Source organism: Achroia grisella, unplaced genomic scaffold (assembly GCF_030625045.1).
Source record: "Achroia grisella isolate CSIRO2021 unplaced genomic scaffold, CSIRO_AGI_Agris_v1 utg778, whole genome shotgun sequence".
Classification (NCBI taxonomy): Eukaryota; Metazoa; Arthropoda; class Insecta; order Lepidoptera; family Pyralidae; genus Achroia; species Achroia grisella.
This window is the reverse complement of record NW_026713018.1, coordinates 307,184-328,593: the sequence shown is the minus strand read 5'-3', so window position 1 is coordinate 328,593 and position 21,410 is coordinate 307,184. Positions and strand designations below refer to the sequence as shown.

The window sequence follows — 21,410 nt, the reverse complement described above, 5'->3', positions numbered from 1 at the left end:
AACACTGCACTCACCGACACGTCACTTTCTTCGAACTCTGGCTGGAGATCAGAAGCTAATATGGCACGGAGACGGTTGAATAGTGTTTTCACACTGCTGTTGTGTACTATAATGACTGAAAATGTGTTAACCGACAAAGCAAGAAACGTACTTCTACTGCTAGGTAACGTGTATTATTATCATTGTGCATTTTACAGTTGTCAGCGATACTAAAGTTTGTTCGATCACGTTATCAGCTGTCAAAAGTTATACAACTTAATAAATTGTCAATAATAGAATACATTATTATGATCACTACTGCTCTTAATAGTATAAATTAAATAGTAACAAAAATAAATACCTTTTTTTAGAAGTTAAATATTGAGTTGACTAGAATAAAATAAATGTATATAGTAAACAATTGATTATATGTTATCTCGCTCTTTCTATAGGGTAAGTAATTCACTTTTATACTGTCTTTCTCACGTCTTTGTTGTCAGTTTATTTCGTGTTCCGTTTCATGCAAATTTTTAACGCAAATTTTTTATTTAATAATATTTTTTTGTTACACAATAGTTTTAATACAAAAAAAAAAAAAATTTAAGTATTAGTTATATATTAAAACCCGAAAGAGAGTTATCGTCTATGAGAAAGATATCGGAATAGGATTGCCACTTCGAAACTCGAATCTCCTTACAAAAATGGTATCATCGCGTATATACTGATACCACTTTTGGTATCAATATAAAGAACAAATGAAGATTTGTTCTTTATGTAAAGATTAAAGGATGATCGTTTGGACGTGAATTAAAGGTCGAAAGTCGAGACAAATTTGTGTCAAATTTCTTCTCTGTTATATGCCTACTTCATATATTTCTATTTTTTTAATTAATTATCATTGTATAACAATATATTGTAAGTTTTTTGGTTCGACGTCGATTACAGTACCTTGACAGAAATATAATGTATGTATTCTGGCAGATTTATTTTGTTGGTGATTGAATTTTTTTTTTCTATTGCAGCGGACGATGGTGGTTTTGAAATCGGAGCTTACCGAAACAAAATATGCCAGACACCGAACATTGACGCCTTGGCGCGCCGCAGTGTCATCTTCAACAACGCTTTCACCTCCGTTAGCAGTTGTTCTCCTAGGTACATTATATTGCATAAAACATCCTGTTTATTACAGAAAAACAATATCAACTAAATTAGTTGAGTTGATATACAAAGAAAAACTTAAACAATTAATAAGCATTTTTTTATTTAAAATGAAAGAGATTGTAAATTATAATAATGTTATTGTTGAAAAAAAAATCATATAGCTGTCAATATTATCAGATTAGAGATTTCAGAAAGAATGAGCGCATAGCGGTTTCCATATTGATTATCGCATGCCTCCTACTTGTTAATGTGTATTTATACACGTGTAAGTTTCTGCGCCTAAGCTCATCCGTCTTGTGATGATTCTACGTTCCGAATAAGTGGTAGAATAAAAAAAATAATTTGAATAAAGATTGTACTATTTCTATTTTTATTGTTATTCAAACAGCCGCGCAGCGTTGCTGACAGGTACCCCGAGCCACCAAAATGGAATGTATGGACTCCATCAGGGCGTGCACCACTTCAACTCGTTTGACAACCTCACCAGCCTGCCCAACGTGCTGCGGGAGCACGGTGTCAAAACTGGTACGAACAAACATCAATTTTATATAGATAAATCATTTCTTTTCCGTAGTTAATCCAACAATCATAGGCACTTCAAGCATATAACAACATATATGGCTGCCCAGTTGTCGAAATTGGACTTCAATTGTATTGATTTAAATTATAAATTTGAACATTTCTATAGTGTCTTATACGGACAATATTAACTATTGTTAATTTCATTATAGACTTTAACAATAAAGAAAAGAGTATATATCAATACATATGTAAAGGTCAGCTGCGAGTATATAAAAATCAAAATTCAAAAATCATTTATTCATGTAGGACATTTTAGCCGCTTATGAACGTCAAGTTTTTACATTATAATTTCTTTTGCCTTTTGCCTTACCGTCCAGTTTGGTATATAGATCAAATTCAGAAGAACTGACAAGAAATTCAATTGAATTACTTTTTTTTTTAATTCCGTTTATATGTTAAAGTCTGTGTGTGTAAAGTTTTTTTATTGATTTTATCTATTTTTATGCGTAATTGTAAATAAAATATTTGCATCCTACCTTAGAATTACTCTAATGCTGTTTCTAAACGATATGGGGGACGTGTACAGAAGGCACTAAAAACCCGCGGAAGGTCATTGCGTAGCTAAAAGCCTCCTTCCTATAAATAATTATCTCTCCCGGCTCTACTTAGTTTTATAGGAATTCCTCTGATCAGCAGATACTCTGATCTGCTGGTGTGTAGAAGATACAATATAATTGTGGTGATATAGTAAGAGTACATAAGGCACTACAAACCCGCAGACGGTCATTGCCTGCTGCCTCTATACGAGGTACTATAATCACCTGTACCTAACCCGGTAGGTACGGGGGGAAAGTTATTGTTAGTAATGTGGATTTATGACCCCATTGCTAGCAATGTACCATGTCAGATTGACCTCCACGCGGTTCCTCCTGGAAACCATCCAGATAAATTCCTAGTGAATTTGTCACGATGGGCTAACTGGCCTGACCTCATATTCAACCTATCATCCTCCACTGGTGCCCCGCCAGCGTAAACTTTTAGCGCAGGCGGGTGCATCATTCCAGTATCATCCACAAAAACCCGGTAAGTACAGATGACTATATGCTACATTATAGATATATAGATAGAGGATGCAGGATATACAGATACTACAGGTAGAAGATACGATATAATTGTGGTGTTGCAGGTATAATTGGTAAGAAGCACGTGGGTCCATCGAGCGTGTACCGCTTCGACTACGAGCAGACGGAGGAGAACAACCACATCAACCAGGTGGGCCGGAACATCACGCATATGAAGCTGCTCGCCAGAGAGTTCCTAGCACAGGCCAACCACGAGAAAAAGTAAGATATTAAATAAAAAATCATCAACCAATCTGAAAACATTCCTTTGTTTTCGAATTTTAAATTAAAAAAAAATGAAAATGCATTTTTTTTTTATTTAGCGGCTTATGAACGACAAGTTTTTTGTATTTATAATTATTATTAGGACTAGTAATATCTAATTATGTAGATTTCTTGTAAAGTACCGAAAAATGGGAAAGTAATTTACTTTATTATTATGATTATTATTCAATAATATATATATATATTTTTATATAATGATTTCATGTTTAATTTATTGCATGATCGCGGATTACATTTCGTACGGTGCAAACATTTGTATTCATGAGTATGATATGACATGTTAATACAAACAGTATCAGTCTGGATGTTTTCTCTATATAATGTAGAAGACATGTATTTACGAGAAATCTACACTTTCCACTGGTTATGTTGTCTTATTAATAATATAATTTATCAAAATCCTTTCTTAGTGCCTACGTCATAGTAGCTTTATGCATGCAAAGTCTCAGCCCGATCGGTTTGAAATTGACAAAGTTTCATACAAACATTTGTATCCTCTATTTTATCCCCTTGTTTGTATCATTAATCAAAATCCTTTGTAGCGGATGCCTACGTACATATACCTGCAATGTCAAACAGCCCAATCCATCCATTGGTTTCAGCTGAATGTATTTTCTCTGTATAATATACACTATGTCCGACAAAATATATCTATTATAGATATCAGCTGTCTAGTACCCATAATTCCTAGTGCCCTCTGCTTAGCTTGGGATTGGAAATTGTGTGTGAATTGTACTGAGTTTATATAATATAATTTGTTCATCAGACCATTCTTCCTGTACGTGGCCTTCCACGACCCGCACCGGTGTGGTAACACTCAGCCGCAGTATGGACCGTTCTGCGAGCGGTTCGGGTCCGGCGAGGAAGGAATGGGAGTCATACCCGACTGGAAACCGTGGTACTACCAGTGGGATGAAGTGCAGTTGCCCTACCATATACAAGTATCTGTCGTTCCATTATATATTCTATCTATATGTTTTCTTTATATTGTAGCTCTATAGAATTTGTGTTCATTGTAGTATCTAGGTAGTGAGTATACAGGTGTATTTATTTATTCATCCAAAACAAAACAAATTGTGTAGGATAACATAATTTATAAATTTTTGTCAACAACATAATAGCAACTTAAATATTAAATCTCGGTAAGTCAGCTAGCATAGTGCAGTAGCTCCTCATAAGTCTATGGTCATCGTTATAAGAGTCATCTATGTAATAGTAACACATATTCAATAAAAATGTGCTCAATCTCGTCTTGAACAATGTGAATTAATTGTAGTTTAGTAAGTTTAATGCGAAGCTATATGGCTTATTAGTAACGCGTACATTCGACACTGAGTCTGGATGTCGAGTGATTTTACATTTAACTTGAATCTATGTTAGTGGAGACGTAAACTAATGGAAGGAAGTCAAGATTGACAGAAATATTGCAAGTGTAAAATATGAAAGTTTTCTGTACTAACTAATTAAAAGATTTACACCAAAACAAGGCATATACCTACTTAGCTCATTCATATAAAACATTCAAGATAGTGTAAAATTTATCTAAGCAATATGCATATATATTGAACACATATTAGAAACAGTACTCTCTTTTTTAGCAGTCGAGTAAAAAATTGTATTTTTTCAGGACACAGAAGCAGCGAGGAGAGACGTGGCTGCACAATACACGACCATGTCACGACTCGACCAAGGTATGTACAGCAGGTATTTTTGAATGCTAAATAGAAATGCCATTCCGAAAATATATGGCGCCGAGAAGAGAGAAGATTCTGGAGCAAGAAATAGCTATTGCTTTTTAAAAAGTGGAGTACTCATACCCGTGGGCGGGTGCTGCTTGTGGGGACTGGTCTGTTCGGGTTGCGAACACTGATTAGACTATTTGCTTTTGCAAATATTTTGATGGTCACTCTATTCTACCAAGTTAGAATTTAAAAATTAATCTGTATTATTGTTAACATGTACAATATTAATTTGAAAAGAATACGAGCTGAGTTTCTTGTCAGTTCTTCTCATGTCGAAATCATTCCCAACTGACGGTAGATTTGACATATCATAAGAGTCTGTAATACACCTACATGAATAAAGATATTTTGAATTTGAATTTGTAGTAGATTTTTATGAATATTTTATATCAGTTGTCCAGTACCAGTATCACAATACCTCCTTAGCTTGGGACTAGATGGCGATGTGTGAATTGTCCCAGGATATTATTATTATCATAATAATGACCTGTACCATATGCGCTATAGCATGGTGCGAGTGACAGTTTAATGTTTCGTTTCACTCTTAAAAGTTACCGCGATTTACAAATTATGACTTAGTATTTCAGCTGTACCACATTAGTAATATTAAATAATTAATAACTCTATTAACTTAAATGTAGCAATTGTTAGATGGAAAATTAGTAACTATCACCCGCACCACGCTACAGCGCACAATGGTATAACATATTATTAGGCAATAGAAATTCAATTTCTTAATATTTTATTATGAAACTTAAATTAAAATTATTTATTTGTGAATTACAAGTAACAAAGTTTTACAATAAATAATATGTTTCACTGTTTACTGCAATTACGCGTACAATATATACTTATTGTTGTACTACAGGTGTAGCGCTGATAATCAAAGAGCTGGAGGCGGCTGGTCACCTCCAAGACACACTGATTATCTACACGTCTGATAACGGTATACCATTTCCGTCGGGACGCACCAACTTGTACGACCCTGGGCTACGGGAGCCGCTGCTCATCTCGTCTCCGGAGACCAGCGCGCGCAGGAACCAGGCCTCAGCCGCCATGGTCAGCCTGCTAGATATCATGCCTACAGTGCTGGACTGGTTCCACATACAACAGCCTGAAGATGACTCCAATGATATATTATGGGACTCTGATAAACCTAAGAGTCTATTGCCAATTTTGGAAAAAGGTATCAGTTGCTTTTCATTATATAGATATTTTATATACTTTTATACAAATGAATACGCACGCTGCAAACATTTGCATTCATGAGTATGTTGGTTTGTATAGTTTTGAGTGTTTTCTATGTATTATGTAAGTATTCAATCAGTTCTCTGGTACCCATAACACATATTCTGATTAACTTGGGGTTAGATGACCACGTGTTTTTTACTAGATGACGCTGTGTCAATCGTTCAGGGTTATTATTATTAGTTGTTTAGTACCCACAAACTATAGCGATACTACGGATTTAGTAAACAGAGCTTACCCTATAAGCTCTGTTTAGTCTGAGGTTAGATGCCACCATGTTTCTTTTTTACCTAGCTTATTATTGTTATACCTTCATGAAAGTTCTAATTACTCTGTCAAGAGTGTACTATTAAAGAAAAAGATTATTAATAAACACACATAAAGAGTACAATGTATTTGTTTTTAAATAAAAAAAATATTGTCTCCGTTACACAGAACCGGTACCGTCCCAGAGAGATGCTGTGTTCGCATCTCAGACGCATCACGAGGTAACAATGTACTACCCGATGCGGGCCATCAGGACGCGCCAGTACAAGCTCATACACAACATCAACTTCGGAATGCCGTTCCCCATAGATCAGGATCTCTATGTATCCCCCACTTTCCAGGTAAGTGCTATAAAGTCCAATATGTCGTATACAGGAGACAGTTTTTAAGTTTTATGTAGGTCAGTGCTCGTTCCCAACCATAACACAAACTCCGCTTAGCTTGAGACTAGATGGCGCTGTTAGAATTGTCCAAGGATATTATTTATGTATCATTTAATAAAAAACTTCTTATAAAAAAGCTCTATATGAAAACGTTACAAATAAAAATACCAGATTGAATTTTATGCTTCAACATGTCTTTACTGATAATTATATTATTTTACCCTAAAACTAGGGTAATTATCCTAATCTGGCAGGCATAAAAAACTAATGTCAATTTATATTTCCCATTTTTTTTATGGATCTTAATGGAATGGTACTCCCGCCTGCGCTAACGGTTTACACTGGCGGGGCACCAGTGAAAGGTGATAAGATGAGTATGAGATCAGGTCAGTTAACTATATGGTTTCCAGGTCTGCGTGGAGGTTAATCTGACATAGTACGGTACATTGTTAACAATGTACCTTCCCCCCGTTAATGGTCGTGTGTTTTTTTTATGGATGATAATGGAATGGTGCACCCGCCTGCGCTAACGGTTTACGCTGGCGGGACACCAGTGGAGGATGATGAGATGAGCATGAGGTCAGGTCAGTTAGCCCATCTGCTTGTAGGGACTGGTCTGCTCTTATCACTACTACTGATTTAATCTTATTGTGTTTTTATATTTGAGCCTAAATAAATTAGTGATGGTTGGTAGTTTGTATTGACACGTTTCGACTTGTAAAATGTGAACTTACAAGGATTGATTAAAAGAGCAACACACAAGTTTCTTGTTTATTCTTCTTGTGATTAGACAGCTTTCCGAATAAGCGGTAGATTTAAAAAAATTTTGACTATTCAAAAGTGCTTAAATTAAGTTTATTTGAATAAATGATTTTCTATTCTATTCTATTCTATTCATAGTGACAAATTCGCCAAGAATTTATCACGATGGTTTCCAGGGGGAACCGCGTGGAGGTCAACCTGACATGGTACATTGCTAGCAATAAGTGCATCAGTCCACGTTACTAACAATCCCCTTTCCCCCCAACGGTCGTGTGTTGCCAATATATATATTACAGACATGTTAATGCAATTCGTAGGATTTGTTGAACCGCACCCGCAGCAAGCAGCCCCTGCCGTGGTACAAGACGCTGAAGCTATACTACCAGCGGCCGCAGTGGGAGCTGTACGACGTGCGGGCCGACCCCACCGAGACCAACAACCTCTATGGTATGTCACATGTCAACCAGCCACTATACAAGGTGTTTGGAAGCACACAGTTTTGACACTAGTGTGTTAGTGCTATTTGGTAGTTTGTATTCACACATTTAAATTAAAAAATGTTAGTTAATTTGGTTAGATTTTTCTATTTTGTTATGTATTGGTTGAAGGGCAAGATTTGTCATGAATTATTTATTTATTTATCTGTATTTATATCTCAATATTTATAAATTAATGTCATTATTGCATTTAAAAAAAAATTGTGTTAGCGCGTTATAACTGTCAATTCAATTGATTGTAAAAAATAAATTTTTATTTGACATTTTGTTTCCGCGCGCGGTCTTTCCGGTTCTCCTTGCCTACATTTGCATGCAAATGTTATGTGAAAGAGCGAGCGTACATGTAAAGGCAAAATTAATATTATTATCGAATCAAATCAAATAAAAAATAATTTATTCCTGTACCTAGGACTATTTAGTCGCTTATGAACGTAATTTTTTTGTATTTATATTTTATTCCCTATCGTCTAGATCAGTATACAGATTAAATTTAGAAGAACTGGTAAGAAACTTGAATTTTTTTTTAAGCCAGTTTTAATGTTAGCTTACGTAATATCCTAAACTAGTTTTACCTAAGTGCCGTTTGATGAAAGTTGTAATTCGTTTTATGGAAATTGCGTAAGGTTTTACAACAAACTGCCAGTCTGTACTCAACTTGCCAGAAAAAAATTTAAATGTGTTATTAAATATTTTCTTTGTAAAAAAGCTTGAAGAATTTATAAATGATAATAATGTTTTTGTAGAAAATATCGAATTTAAAATTCATAGCGCTATGTTATCTGATTGAACAGAGATTAAGTGCCTAGCGGTTTCTATGTAGATTGTCGCATGCCTAATCCTTGTTAATGTAAATATAATTAAAACAATATTTATTTAAAAGAGCAATACACAAGTTTCTTGCTCATTCTTCTTGTGATGAGTCTGCAATGCGATTGAGCGGTAGAATAAAAAATTTGACTATTCAAAAGTGGTTATATTAAGTTCATTTGAATAAAGATTATTTCTATTTCAACGCTCCTTGCAGGTAAGCCGTCGCTGGCAGTCACGTGGCAGGAGCTGCGCTCGCGTCTGGAGGACTGGCAGCGCAGCACCCGCGACCCGTGGCGATGCGCGCCCGCCGCCCTGCTGCAGGACCACCACTGCCGGGAGTTAGACAACGGATTAGCAGCCCTAGAGCGCTACCGTCCGCTATAGGTCCCTCGCACTGTATACATTTATTATAGTGCTGTTTCAGAGGAGCTTCCTGCCGTATAGGTTTAATTCTGGAATGAACTACCTTACGAAATAATCTCGAGACACTCAAGATAAGTTTTTTAAGAAAAGTATATTAAGGTTAAGGTCTGCAACACGCTGATATCCCTCGTTCCAGGCGTCCATAGGTTACGATAATTGTTATAATCAGACGGGCCGTATGCTTGTTTACCACTATTTTTTATAAATTGTTTTTTAAATATATAACTAAATTTTAAGTAGATAGATAAATATTTTATTTTGCTTCCTCACCAAACCAAATAAATACGAAAATACAGCAATTTAAACATATTTAGATCCGCACCACATCAATGGAAAAAACAGCAAACATAACAGAAACAGAAAACAGATAGAAATAATTACCAAATAAACTAAAAACGAATCAAAAGCACTGTATAACGCATCTATATAATGAAATTACGATGTGTTCTTCAATATTCGTTATCTCTATTCATAGGCCTCGCGTCTCCTCTCGCCCGATCGTAACAACTATCCCCTTAATAGTGTTAAAAAATATATCGTGCACGAAAGGCCTAAAGGTGCTGCTATGTTAAAAAATAATTTTGAGTTTGAGTTACAATCAAGGGCGGATCCAGCTTTGGCGCCAGGAGGGGGTCATATAGTCGTAGTCATGGCGCCAGGAGGGGGTCACATAGTCGTAGTCATTGGCGCCAGAAGAGGGTCACATAGTCGTGGTCATAGCGCCAGGAGGGGATCACATAGTGGTAGTCATGGCGCCAGGAGGGGGTCACATAGTGGTAGTCATGTGCGCCAGGAAGGGGTCACATAATCATAGTCATGGCGCCAGTAAGGGGCCACATAGTCGTGGTCAAGTCAAGAACTTATAATTCATTTTTGATTACAATAGAAACAAGTAAAAAGTAGGTATTTTAATAATGTACGTAAGTACTGTACTTAAAAATATTTATTCTTTATTGTACACTTGAAAAACTTAACACTTAATAACTTGTACATATACACGTACATATTGCCATCTTCTCTTGAAGACATCCAGAGAAGCACCTTAGTGGTACCTAAGTCCTGGAACCAGCGTCGAGCGGGGGGGTCGTGACCCCCATGATCCCTCCCCTGGATCCGTAGTTGGTTACAATAGTCGCGTACTGATAATTTTCGCCAAGAACAACTCATTCATATAACACCTTTCGCTCTCACATGCACGTCATATTTTATCACTATCCCTATATAAAAATCAGTATTTTTTGTTCTTTTTAGTAATGTTGGTCAGTTTAATAAGTAACGTCCCTTGCATCCTGTATCAGTCTGCTAGAATATTGTATTCCATTTTATTAAATTGCTGTTTTGAACTACTTCTATCTAAATATATATAACTCAAACGTGACCGACTGACATAGTGATCTATCAACGCACAGTCCAAACAACAAACCACTGGACGGATCGGGCTGAAATTTGGCATGCAGGTAGATGTTATGACGTAGGCATCCGCTAAGAAAGGATTTTGATTAATTCTACCGCCAAGGGGATAAAATAGGGGATGAAAGTTTGTATGTAACTTTGTCAATTTTAAAGCGATCGGGCTGAGACTTTGCATGTATAAAGCTACTATGACGTAGGCATTCCCTAAGAAAGGATTTTGACAAATTCCACCCCTAAGGGGATAAATTAAAGCGAGCGAAGCCGCGGGCAAAAGCTAGTTGTAAATAAGTTCGTATATGAATTAAAAGGATAACAATAAAACTACCTCTAAATATAGCACCGAAATATATGATAAAAGTACAGATTACCTTCAGTAATGTCTTGTGATAATAGACAATATATATCAAATATTACTACACACATGAATCTCTTTGGTAGGGCCTTTGGCCTCATCTTCTACAAATATGAAGACTCGACTTATACAAATATGAAGAAGTTTAAACGTAGACTAGGCTGTACGGTCTAAGGATCTTTGCCTGTTCCATCATTGAAAAAGAGATGGACGAATATGTGAAAAAAACCCCTCCGCTGGATCCTCCGTCTAATTCAAACCGGGACCGATGTTACGACGGCCTGAGCCGAGGTTCGAACCCCCTAGCGGTGCCCTCAGACTAAATTCGTATCGTCGTCAGGCGGGAGTTGGCCTTCAGCCGCTCCATAAGTCCGCGGGTTTGGAGTGCCATCTGCTCTCGCCCCTATCGTCCGGTGAAGCTGTAAAGGCCAGCTGCGGCCAACGGCATTAGGGTAGTCAAAAAAAAATGGGAAAATAAAAGTCTCTTTGGTTTACAGTATCTAGTAATTATACAGTAGATATATACTTATGTATCTATAGAGACACATCAATGAATACTCTACTTGTTGAACATGAAAATCAAAGTTAACATATAACTTCTATAATAATTAGATAAAAAATAACAATAAATCTTATAAAATCACTTGTGATATCATTATATTCTATGTTTGCCACATTACATGTGAGATTCAGTCTCTAAAACTAACTATAAAATTAACAATCGATTTGAAATGTGTAATTTATACAAATAACTTCAAACACAAGCTTAAAAATTATTGATTCAAGATATGCTTTTACTCGACTAATGAGATTTTTAATGAATGAAAGTGATAAATATTGTAGTTAAATATGAAAATTATTTTTATTTTTATGAATCTTTGAAAATTTTAATTAGTTTATACTTTTATAACTCAATTATTGTTAAATTCGAGACAATGTTTATTGTTAAGTATGAATAAATGATTATTGCATTTGTCAGGGTTAATTTAAACTATTATATAGCTTATGACATATCTATTGACAGCCTCGGTGGTCTAGTGGTTTAGCACACCGCTTTACTATCCGATGGTCCTGGATTCGATTCCTCGCACGGTACAAACATTTGTATTCATGAATATGATTGTTTCTATCGGTCTGGGTGTTGTCTATGTATAATATGTATTTATTTACATAAAAATATCCATCAGTTGTCTAGTACCCATAACACAAGCTCTGCTTAGCTTGGGACTAGATGGCGCTGTGTGAATTGTCTTGACATATTATTATTATTATATATATAGTCGGTTGGAAGTGCGCTCACTGTCGGCGCACACTGTCGTTCTCATTCTCTTTGCCTACATTTACATGATTATTATTTCCTGCATGAATGCCGATTTGCGCGTGAAACAGCATTACCATAGTAAGTACTGGACCTAATGAAGCTTGTAAGTAATAAGAAAGTATTACATATACAGTAATGGGGTGACTTTCAGTCAGTTTCTACAACACAACATTTACAACAATAGATTGTTGTTACACTGATACATGCGTTGGTTCTAATAATCTTCGTACATTTCATCCAGCCGCTCTATCTTCAACGCCAGGTTCTGATCAATAGTCTTCACTTTTTGCATCAGCTTCTCAGTGTCCATAGCCTGGGGAGTTGATAAATAAATCATGAAGACAGAGGTAGATTGGGGGAAAAGGGGATTGTTGCTATTGTGGACTGATGACCCTTTTGCTAGCAGTGTACCATGTCAGGTTGACTTCCATACGGTCCCTGGAAACTATCTTGACAAATTTTTTGGTGAATTTGTCATGATGGGTTCACTGACCATTCATCACCCGCGTAAACCGTTAGCGCAGCTGGGTTTTCATCACACCATTCCATTTTCATCAATAAAAGACAGTCATAGGCTTCAAATTGATAGTTTTGTGATAACTAAAAATGTATTAAAAAATATAATAGATTTAATAAATTAGAAAATCCCTTTGTCAACAAGAAACTGAGTAGAAAGTCTTCAAAATATGATTTTAATTAAAGCCAAGCTCAGTTTGACCTTATCTCTGGTATAAATATTTGTATTCATGAGTATGATTATTTTTGGTGGTCTGGGTGTTTTCTATGTATACATTTAATAAAAAAAAATTAGCATATATACCATCTGATAGTCATGGTTACTGAAATATACAAAACACTACATAGTTGATTCCATAATCTGAGTTTTCTTGTCAGTTTGTTTCATCACATGTTACCCTATCATCAAACTCTGCTTAACCTGGGCACCATGTGCATCTTTTTGTCACAGTGTCTGGAACACTGTGTATACAAAAGTATACACAATACAATATTGTTCTACTTAGTAAACGCGCTGTGTATCCTTTAAAAACATTCTCTATATATTATGAGTTTTCGCATTTTTCAATGAAAATGGTCTGGGAATCAGTAATTTTACAAAAAAATTTATATTTTTTTTTTAAAACGGTGACAGAGTCTGGTGCTGAAGGTGTTAAATTTGTGTGTTTTTCTCTTAATTTGGCTCGGACGACACATTTATGATTGCTATGTATAATCTTTGATTACTACTAGCTACTGAAGATAAAATAACTGAAATGTTACTTACCATAGTCATTATGTGATCAAGTCTCTTGCTTTTTAAGTAAATGCCTTTAACAAACATCAGGATGTAAACATATAGTGCTAGCAACACCAACACAGCGCCCACTTTCATTTTAAATGACCAGTATGAAAACATTTTGGTCTGTAAATATAAAATACTATAGTTAAAAATAAAGTCTCAAGTCTAATGGTCTATGACTTATTAACATGTTAATCGTAACTTTATTAGATAATTTAGTTAAAAATGTATCACGGAAAGTTTATGATCACAGAAAAAATTTTTTGCCATAATTCCCCGAAATACACTATTTTTTATGTGACACATATATTGGTGTGCACGACACCTCTTTGTTTATTATTTATGTATTTTGTCTATTATTTTATATAGAAAAATATATATGACATTGTCAATTGTTGTTCTGCTAATTATTATACTTTTGTACATAATATTATATTATTGCTTCCTAAAACATATTTACCAGCCCCATATATATACAGTCCTTCGTTCACAATATACTGTGCTTGATTAAACGAACTTAATGAAATAAATATGTTTTAGGAAGCAATAATATAATATAATATTATGTACAAAAGTATAATAATTAGCAGAATTAGAATGACAATGTCCTATATATTTTTCTATATAAAATAATAGACAAAATACATAAATAATAAACAAAGAGGTGGTCCTGCACATATGGTACATTAAAACTTTTCTCAACAAGCCGTGTCAGTCTTATATAACTGATGCATCCAAACAAGATACAACAAGTATTAACCTGTTGTTTTGATCACAGCACCTTCTACCAATGCATACGTCTGACATGGCTCATGTAGAACTTCTTAGCATGAGACACAAATGACTGACATGGTGATTAACATGTTAAGTACTGGCTGACCCATGCCACTTCGTCTTCGTCACTTACTTGATATTTATCGTTATATTTCGCCAATTTACATAATATCTTTTCAATTTATAGCCTATATGTTATTCTGGTATAAGCTATATTACTGTGAAGTTTCAACAAAATCCCTTGAATAGTTTTTGCATGAAAGAGTAACAAACATCCATCCATACTCACAAACATTTACATTTGTAATATTAGTAACATTCTACATAAGTAGTCGAGCTAACATTACAATTATAAATGCAAAAGCATATCTGTTTATTCTGTTTCACTAAGCGGCTGAACAAACCATAATAAAATTAGATAAGTAGATATATAGATACATAATGGGATGTCTATTTTATCTAATAGAAGTAGACAAAGTCACAAGTAACTACTACTTTCCTATAAGCTGAAGTTGAACTAGCAAGTGTTTATTTCATAATATTGATTACTTACTGGTTTCAGTGCAAGCACTGGCACCTCTGTTGCAATCTGAGACATTCAGACGAGATTAAAGTCTGTTGGTTTTTTCAATAATTTTTTCACTGAATGGAGCTCTGTAAAGCCCTTTAGAGTTACGTATTTAATTAAAATTATGTTAACAAACTCCTTCTTGTATATATTTAGTCATTTACAAACAAGTAATTATCCACGAAAGAAAATAGTGGACAGGTAGCACTGTCTCTTTGACTTCGTAGTACCAGTAGTCGCAATGAGTAAGCTTTGCTTTGTAGAGTTTATATTTTAGACTTAAATATCTGATATTTTTGATTTTTATTTTCGATAAAATGCAAATAAATATAGTACAGTATGTATCCCACAGATCAGGCAGACTTAGTGATTACAGAAAAATAAAAGCACTAAACATAGTATAAATTAACACAATGTTTATCTCTTTCATTCATAATTCTTTCTGAATTAAAATAGAAAGAAATGAAATATGATTTTATTCACATTTTAAATTCTGATTTTGTTATTGTTCTGCGACTTTGACAGAAAGAACACATATTTCAAGTATCCAATGAGATGTGAGACGTCACTTATCTTATGTCAGTCATAAAATGTCATTCAATCAAAACAAAATATTGAGGTTACTTTTTCGATTAAATAATATTTTATTTTGAATCTAGATTACATGAGTTATTCTCAAATTTAGATTAAATATAAGTATTTATAGGATTAGCTAATATTTTAGGATTAACGATACAATGGCAACTAATTACGCTAAATATGCTCAATTAATAAATGCCTCCACAAATTATGCACGGCGCATGAAGAGACTTTCAAACAGAATCTTCGGCGAAGTGGCGATACCCACCAACTCGAAATCAATGAAGGTGGTGAAGATGTTCAGCGAGAGGCCACTGCATACCAACGAGGAAATCATTCATTACTATCCGAAGCACGTAGAGACCCACACTCTCATGTTAAAACTGCGAGACTACGGTTTGTTCCGCGACGAGCACCAGGACTTCAAAGATGAAATGAAGAGGCTCCGGGAGTTGCGAGGAAAAGTTAAAGTGTGGAAACGCAAGTTGGAAGAGAAGAAGGACTAAATAGATGTTAATATAGTTTTGTTTTATTGTTATAGATGCTGTAAATAAATTATTACCAATTAATATTTACTGTTATCAGTTCTGATTACCTGACAATCATTTATCCATCTAAATATATATAACTCAAAGGTGACTGACTGACATAGTGATCTATCAACGCACAGCACAAATCACTGTACGGATCGGGCTGAAACTTGGGCGGGCATGCAGGTAGATGTTATGATTTAGGCATCCACTAAGAAAGGATTTTGATTAATTCTACCCCCAAGAGGTAAAATAGGGGTTGAAAGTTTATATAAAACTTTGTCAATTTTAAACCGATTGGGCTGAGACATTGCATGCATAAATCTACTATGATGGGGGGAGGGGATTGTTAGTAATGTGAGCTAGTGATCCCATTGCTAGCAATGTACCATGTCAGGTCGACCTCCACGCGGTTCCCTCTGGAAACCATCGTGATAAATTCCCGGTGAATTTGTCACGGGCTAACTGACCTGACTTCATGTTCATCCTATCATCCTCCACTGGTGCCCTACCAGCGTAAACCGTTAGCGCAAGCGGGTGCACCATTCCATTATCATCCACTAAAAAAAAAATCTACTATAACATAGGCATCTAAGAAAGGATTTTGATAATATTAAAATATAAATACCCACTGGGTTAATGTATTCTCAAACCTCAACTGTAGTTGAGTTTGAGAACCAAAATGGCAACTTTGAACACATATCACTGAATGTTATTGGGTATAAAAGCAAATGAAAACATACGAAAAAATAGCCATTATTTATTTGATTAAAAAATCTTTCGTCAGGAAATAAATTGCTACATAAAATATTTCAACAAGAAATGCCTCAATTGCTTAACAATAATATTGTGGTGTGGAGCCGGAGATCGCGCCAACCGCTCACAAAACTGCCGTAAAATGCCTACGCAACACTATCAACTAAAGTATTATTATTGAGTACAAGATCTCAATTACAATTCTCCAATACCTCCCTTAGGCCTTGCAGCATTCAACACTGGACACACGACATACAAATATACTTAACAAACAATACATTATTACGGCAAAAGCATAAACAATCGCGCCTCCCGTCTTGAGTACTCTAGGCCATAGACAACATCGAGATAAATATAAACAATTATAATTAAATTAATTACACATTAATATTTTTTACATTATTCATTGCATTCAATTATTACTAGTATTTTGTGAGCTGTGGGCAATCGCAGCTGCTTTGTTGGCGGCAAAGGTACACAGCTATGGTACAAAATAACTATCAGTTATGGATTGCGATGCAGGTGAAGCCGGTAAGTCGTCGCTGCACTACAACACCCGTACTTTCTCTCAAAATGGGGAGATACGGCGACTGTTGGTGTACTGAGACGACCGACCTCATGTATTGTAACATTGTGCAACAATATCCAGCGGTAGAAGCTGCGTATTACACACAGACGCGGAAAAATCACTGCCGTCTCTACGCTCATCCCTACACACTGTAAGCGTAGCATAGTATTCGTGTAGAAATCTTGACAGAGCTAAATATATTTTGTATTAATTACTATTTCATATTATTCGTTAGGCTACTATCACATGTGACACAGTAATTGTTAAAAAATACGCATAATAGTGTTTACTTTTTAATAAAAGTATAAACTGTAGGGCGGCGAGACTGATATTCAGGGTAGGGTCCAATAGTGAGCGGTGTATGCAACTTAGCTACCACTGAACCACGTCTCGAAAATAATTGTTACACTCAATTAATTAATATCTTTATGCGAATATCTAAATATACGTTTGCAGTGCAGATTCCTCTGAATATGACCGCAACGGCAGTAGTTGAGGTGCGACGAATTCTACAGGAGCGAGCCGAACCGGGGGGCGGCACTAGTGACACTTCTGACTACGGATTAAAGCTTGCATTTCTTATAACAAAATAATGTTCATCGTGCCGCGCTCGGGCTCGGCCCGCGTCCATTACCTTTATTATTTTTGATCAGAGTTGCCAGCTCCAACTTTTATACAGAGAATGTAATAAATAACGGGAGACGTATGAAAATGTAATAAGAAATATATTTTTTCATATAATACTGCACTGATCTCCCATTCTCCTGTCACCTTCATAGCCAACAATATTTTTTACTATGGGGTGAAGAAAACCTTTGTTATCGTACTACATACATTCTGAGATCGAAGCTAAATCCCGGGCAGGTGTGGCAACACTGCAGCCCACTGTCGTCGCGGCACACCAGTACCGTTAGACTACAAACACCACATACAGACTAGTGGCGAGCGGTAGATTTCAAAACGAATACAACGTTACGTGGAACGCGGAGGTTCGCGGTCGCACTGAGGTACGAGAATATAATAAATAGCAATACTTAATTAGACATGCATGTTCGACTAGCCGAGTGGGTGCTAGCTGCCGGGCCGCGGCCGCTCCGCCGGCTGAGATCCTTATGTACAATGGCTCAGGAACACTCCTCACAATACATTATATAGGGGGGAAGGGGATTGTTATATATATATATATATATCATGGTACCTATAGACAAATTCCTAGTGAATTTGTCATGATGGGCCAACTGACCTGTCTTCATGCTCATCTTATCATCCTCCACTGGTGCCCCGCCAGCGTAAACCGTTAGCGCAGGCGGGGGCACCATTCCATTATCAAACCAAAAAAAAAAAATACATTATATATATATATGTATATATATGTCGGAGCTACGGCCGCGACCGCACATAAACCTATATACACACGGCCCGCTGCCTCTTCAACGGAGATCCAAGTCGAAAATTCAACTATTCAGTTCTAACCCGATACACCACATAGACTTTTAGAACAATATTAGGATGTTCAATATATTTCAGATTCGTCGCATTCGTGTAATATTAAAAAATAACATATCGTATAGATTTATTTGTAGATTGTTTGGTATTTTTGCTAGCGGTTTATTTACAATTGAGGTCGGTGTTGCCAGTTTCTTACTGTAAGGTAAGTGCATGGCAACTTCACTTGGATTGTGAATAAAAACGAGGTCTTGATTAAGTTGTATGGTAAGTATATTGATTGTTCTTAGTGTTATTCTTCAATATTACACGACTGACGTAAACTGTATCAGTTTCAACATTACTTCATGACATCAACTTTCTGTTTAATCTAAATTAATATTGATTCTTCATATAACATCCACATTCCTAAAGAGCTTTTCAAGTACTCCTTTTAGGTATTTCTATAGAAATTCAATAAAAAGCCGCGGATGAGAATTTTTACATTTAAGTCGCTATTAAAATTAAAACATTCGATAATGTTCCTCTAAACGTAGTTAGATCATGTCGCGACCGACCATAGTCAAGTAGACGTGCGAGCATCGGGGATCGAGTGAGGAGGGTCCGGGGGGCAGGGGGACAGGGGGGGGGCGGCGGCGGCTGGGTGAGCCCCAGGCGTGGGAGTCGCGGGGCGCGGCTAGGTGTAGTCGTTGAAGTCGTCGATGGCGATGCGGTGCGCGAGGTCGGGCGCGCCGTATGGCTGCACGCGCGCGGCGGCGAGGCGGTCCTGCAGCAGGCGACGCCGCAGCCTCTTGATGAGCCGCAGCCGCTCCAGCGAGTTGGAAGCATACGGCGCGCCGCCGTCCCGCAGCGACCGGGAGATCTGCGCCGCCAGCTGTCACCACCACCGTCGTCGTCAGTACCCTCCACTTACGTCGATGCCCTAACACTATGTAACTCGAGCTCGGTGGTCTAGCGGTCTAGCCCGCCGCTTTACGTCCGATGATCGCGGGTTCGATTCCTCGCACGGTGCAAACATTTGTATTCATGAGTATGATTGTTTGTATCGGTCTGGGTCTATGTATAATGTGTACGTATATACGAAAAAAAAATTATCTATATCTAGTACCCATAACGCAAACATTAACTAGCTTAACTTGGGTCTAGAGGGCGCTGTGTGAATTGTCCTGAGATTATAATAACTATCCACCAGTATGTTGTTGTATAGTATGTTGGGTGAAAGTTAGTTTAATTGACAATTAAAACTAATGATTCAGCTTGTTTACCATTTCAATTCTATAATAGTAGCAACTTTAGTCGATGTTATAGTGATAACGATGATGATAATTATGATGATGGTGATGATGAGGTGTTGATTAAGATCATCAACATCAAAATCATCGATACTGTCACAATTATCATCATAATCATCAACATTATTTTCATAAATACAGAGATATATTATATCGCGAGTGACAACTAGTCTATATACATATATAAATATAGTAAAATGGAATGTCTGATTGTAATATTGAAATAACCGTTTTTTACTATATGTATATGAATATAAATATGGTATATATACCAAAATATCATTTTTTACAATTTTTGTTTGTCTGTCTGTCGGTCTGTTTGTTCCGGCTAATCTCTGAAATGGCTGGACCTATTTTGACGGGATTTTTATTGGCAATAAGGAGTAAGTAGCCTACTTAAATAAAGTTAAATGCCACGCGGACGAAGTTGCGGGAACAGCTATTTATAAATATAAAAAGTGTTAATGTGTTGAGATATGTATGTGGTGGTGACATGGTGATGGTACTGACCGCACAGTGCAGCGCCATCTGTCGGGCGAGGAGCGCCACGTTCTGGTCGGAGACGCACTGCGTGTCCAGGTGCGGCAGGAACTTGGTGCGGATGGTCTCGTCCTTGGTCTTCACGAACACGCGGTTCATGCCGTGCTCGTACGGCTCCACCACCACGATGCAGAAGTTGAACTGGCCCTGCAAATATATTGTATGACTATCTAAGTACACAACGACCACAGATTGCTAATAAAAATAAGAGATGTGTGATGATGTAGATGCTGACGACTTTGATAATAACGACAATAATTTGTCGATGATGATGATGATGATGAATTATGATGATTTCGATGATGTCGATGTTAATTTTGTAAAAATAGCAAATGATGATTATGATGATCATCGTCATCATCGACGCCTGAAAACGTAATCATCAAAAATACCATCATTACCATCGACAACAACAGTCATTATCATCATCACCACTATCCACATTTTAATCATTATCACCATCATTTACACATCATCGACATGATCAAAATTATCATCATCATCAACTTTATTGACGTCGTTGAAGCTTGGAGACAGAAATACCCATCACAGTTCTAAATAGTTTAAAATTGAGTTTTTACTGACCGTTGTCTAGTCCTCCAAACAAACAAGAACTTTAATTACTTGGATGTCTGTTTGAAGGTATGGTGATGGCAGTAGCGGCAGGTAGACGGTTAGTTTAGTTAAAAAGGTAAAGCTGGCGTCCAAGAAGCTCGGTGTGCTCAGTAGAGCGAGGCGGTATTTCACTGCGGACCAGAGACTTCTCTTATGTAA

The 21,410-nt window shown here is 36.4% G+C and overlaps 3 protein-coding genes across 3 annotated transcripts in view; 2 read left to right on the top strand and 1 right to left on the bottom strand.

Annotated features, from left to right (window-relative positions):
• Window positions 1-56: 56 nt before the first annotated feature.
• Window positions 57-9,257, top strand: LOC131850616 (N-sulphoglucosamine sulphohydrolase). Its single transcript, XM_059200911.1, has 10 exons — window positions 57-163; window positions 1,002-1,131; window positions 1,529-1,665; window positions 2,849-3,005; window positions 3,835-4,009; window positions 4,696-4,759; window positions 5,679-5,996; window positions 6,494-6,666; window positions 7,788-7,917; window positions 8,992-9,257. Exons 1-10 carry the CDS (start codon window positions 61-63, stop codon window positions 9,159-9,161), a joined length of 1,557 nt encoding a protein of 518 aa, XP_059056894.1. The 5' UTR covers window positions 57-60; the 3' UTR covers window positions 9,162-9,257.
• Window positions 9,258-15,519: 6,262 nt separating this feature from the next.
• Window positions 15,520-16,023, top strand: LOC131850618 (small ribosomal subunit protein mS33). Its single transcript, XM_059200913.1, has one exon. The coding sequence runs from the start codon at window positions 15,663-15,665 to the stop codon at window positions 16,008-16,010; it is 348 nt and encodes a 115-aa protein (XP_059056896.1). The 5' UTR covers window positions 15,520-15,662; the 3' UTR covers window positions 16,011-16,023.
• A 2,684-nt stretch (window positions 16,024-18,707) lies between these two features.
• LOC131850643 (tuberin) overlaps window positions 18,708-21,410 on the bottom strand; it is a 43,440-nt gene continuing 40,737 nt past the window's right edge. The window contains exons 36-37 of the mRNA XM_059200944.1: window positions 20,607-20,783; window positions 18,708-19,678 (exon numbers count right to left, since the gene is read on the bottom strand). Coding sequence (XP_059056927.1) covers window positions 19,481-19,678; window positions 20,607-20,783 — 375 coding nt within the window. The 3' untranslated portion in view covers window positions 18,708-19,480. The remainder of the gene's footprint in view (window positions 19,679-20,606; window positions 20,784-21,410) is intronic.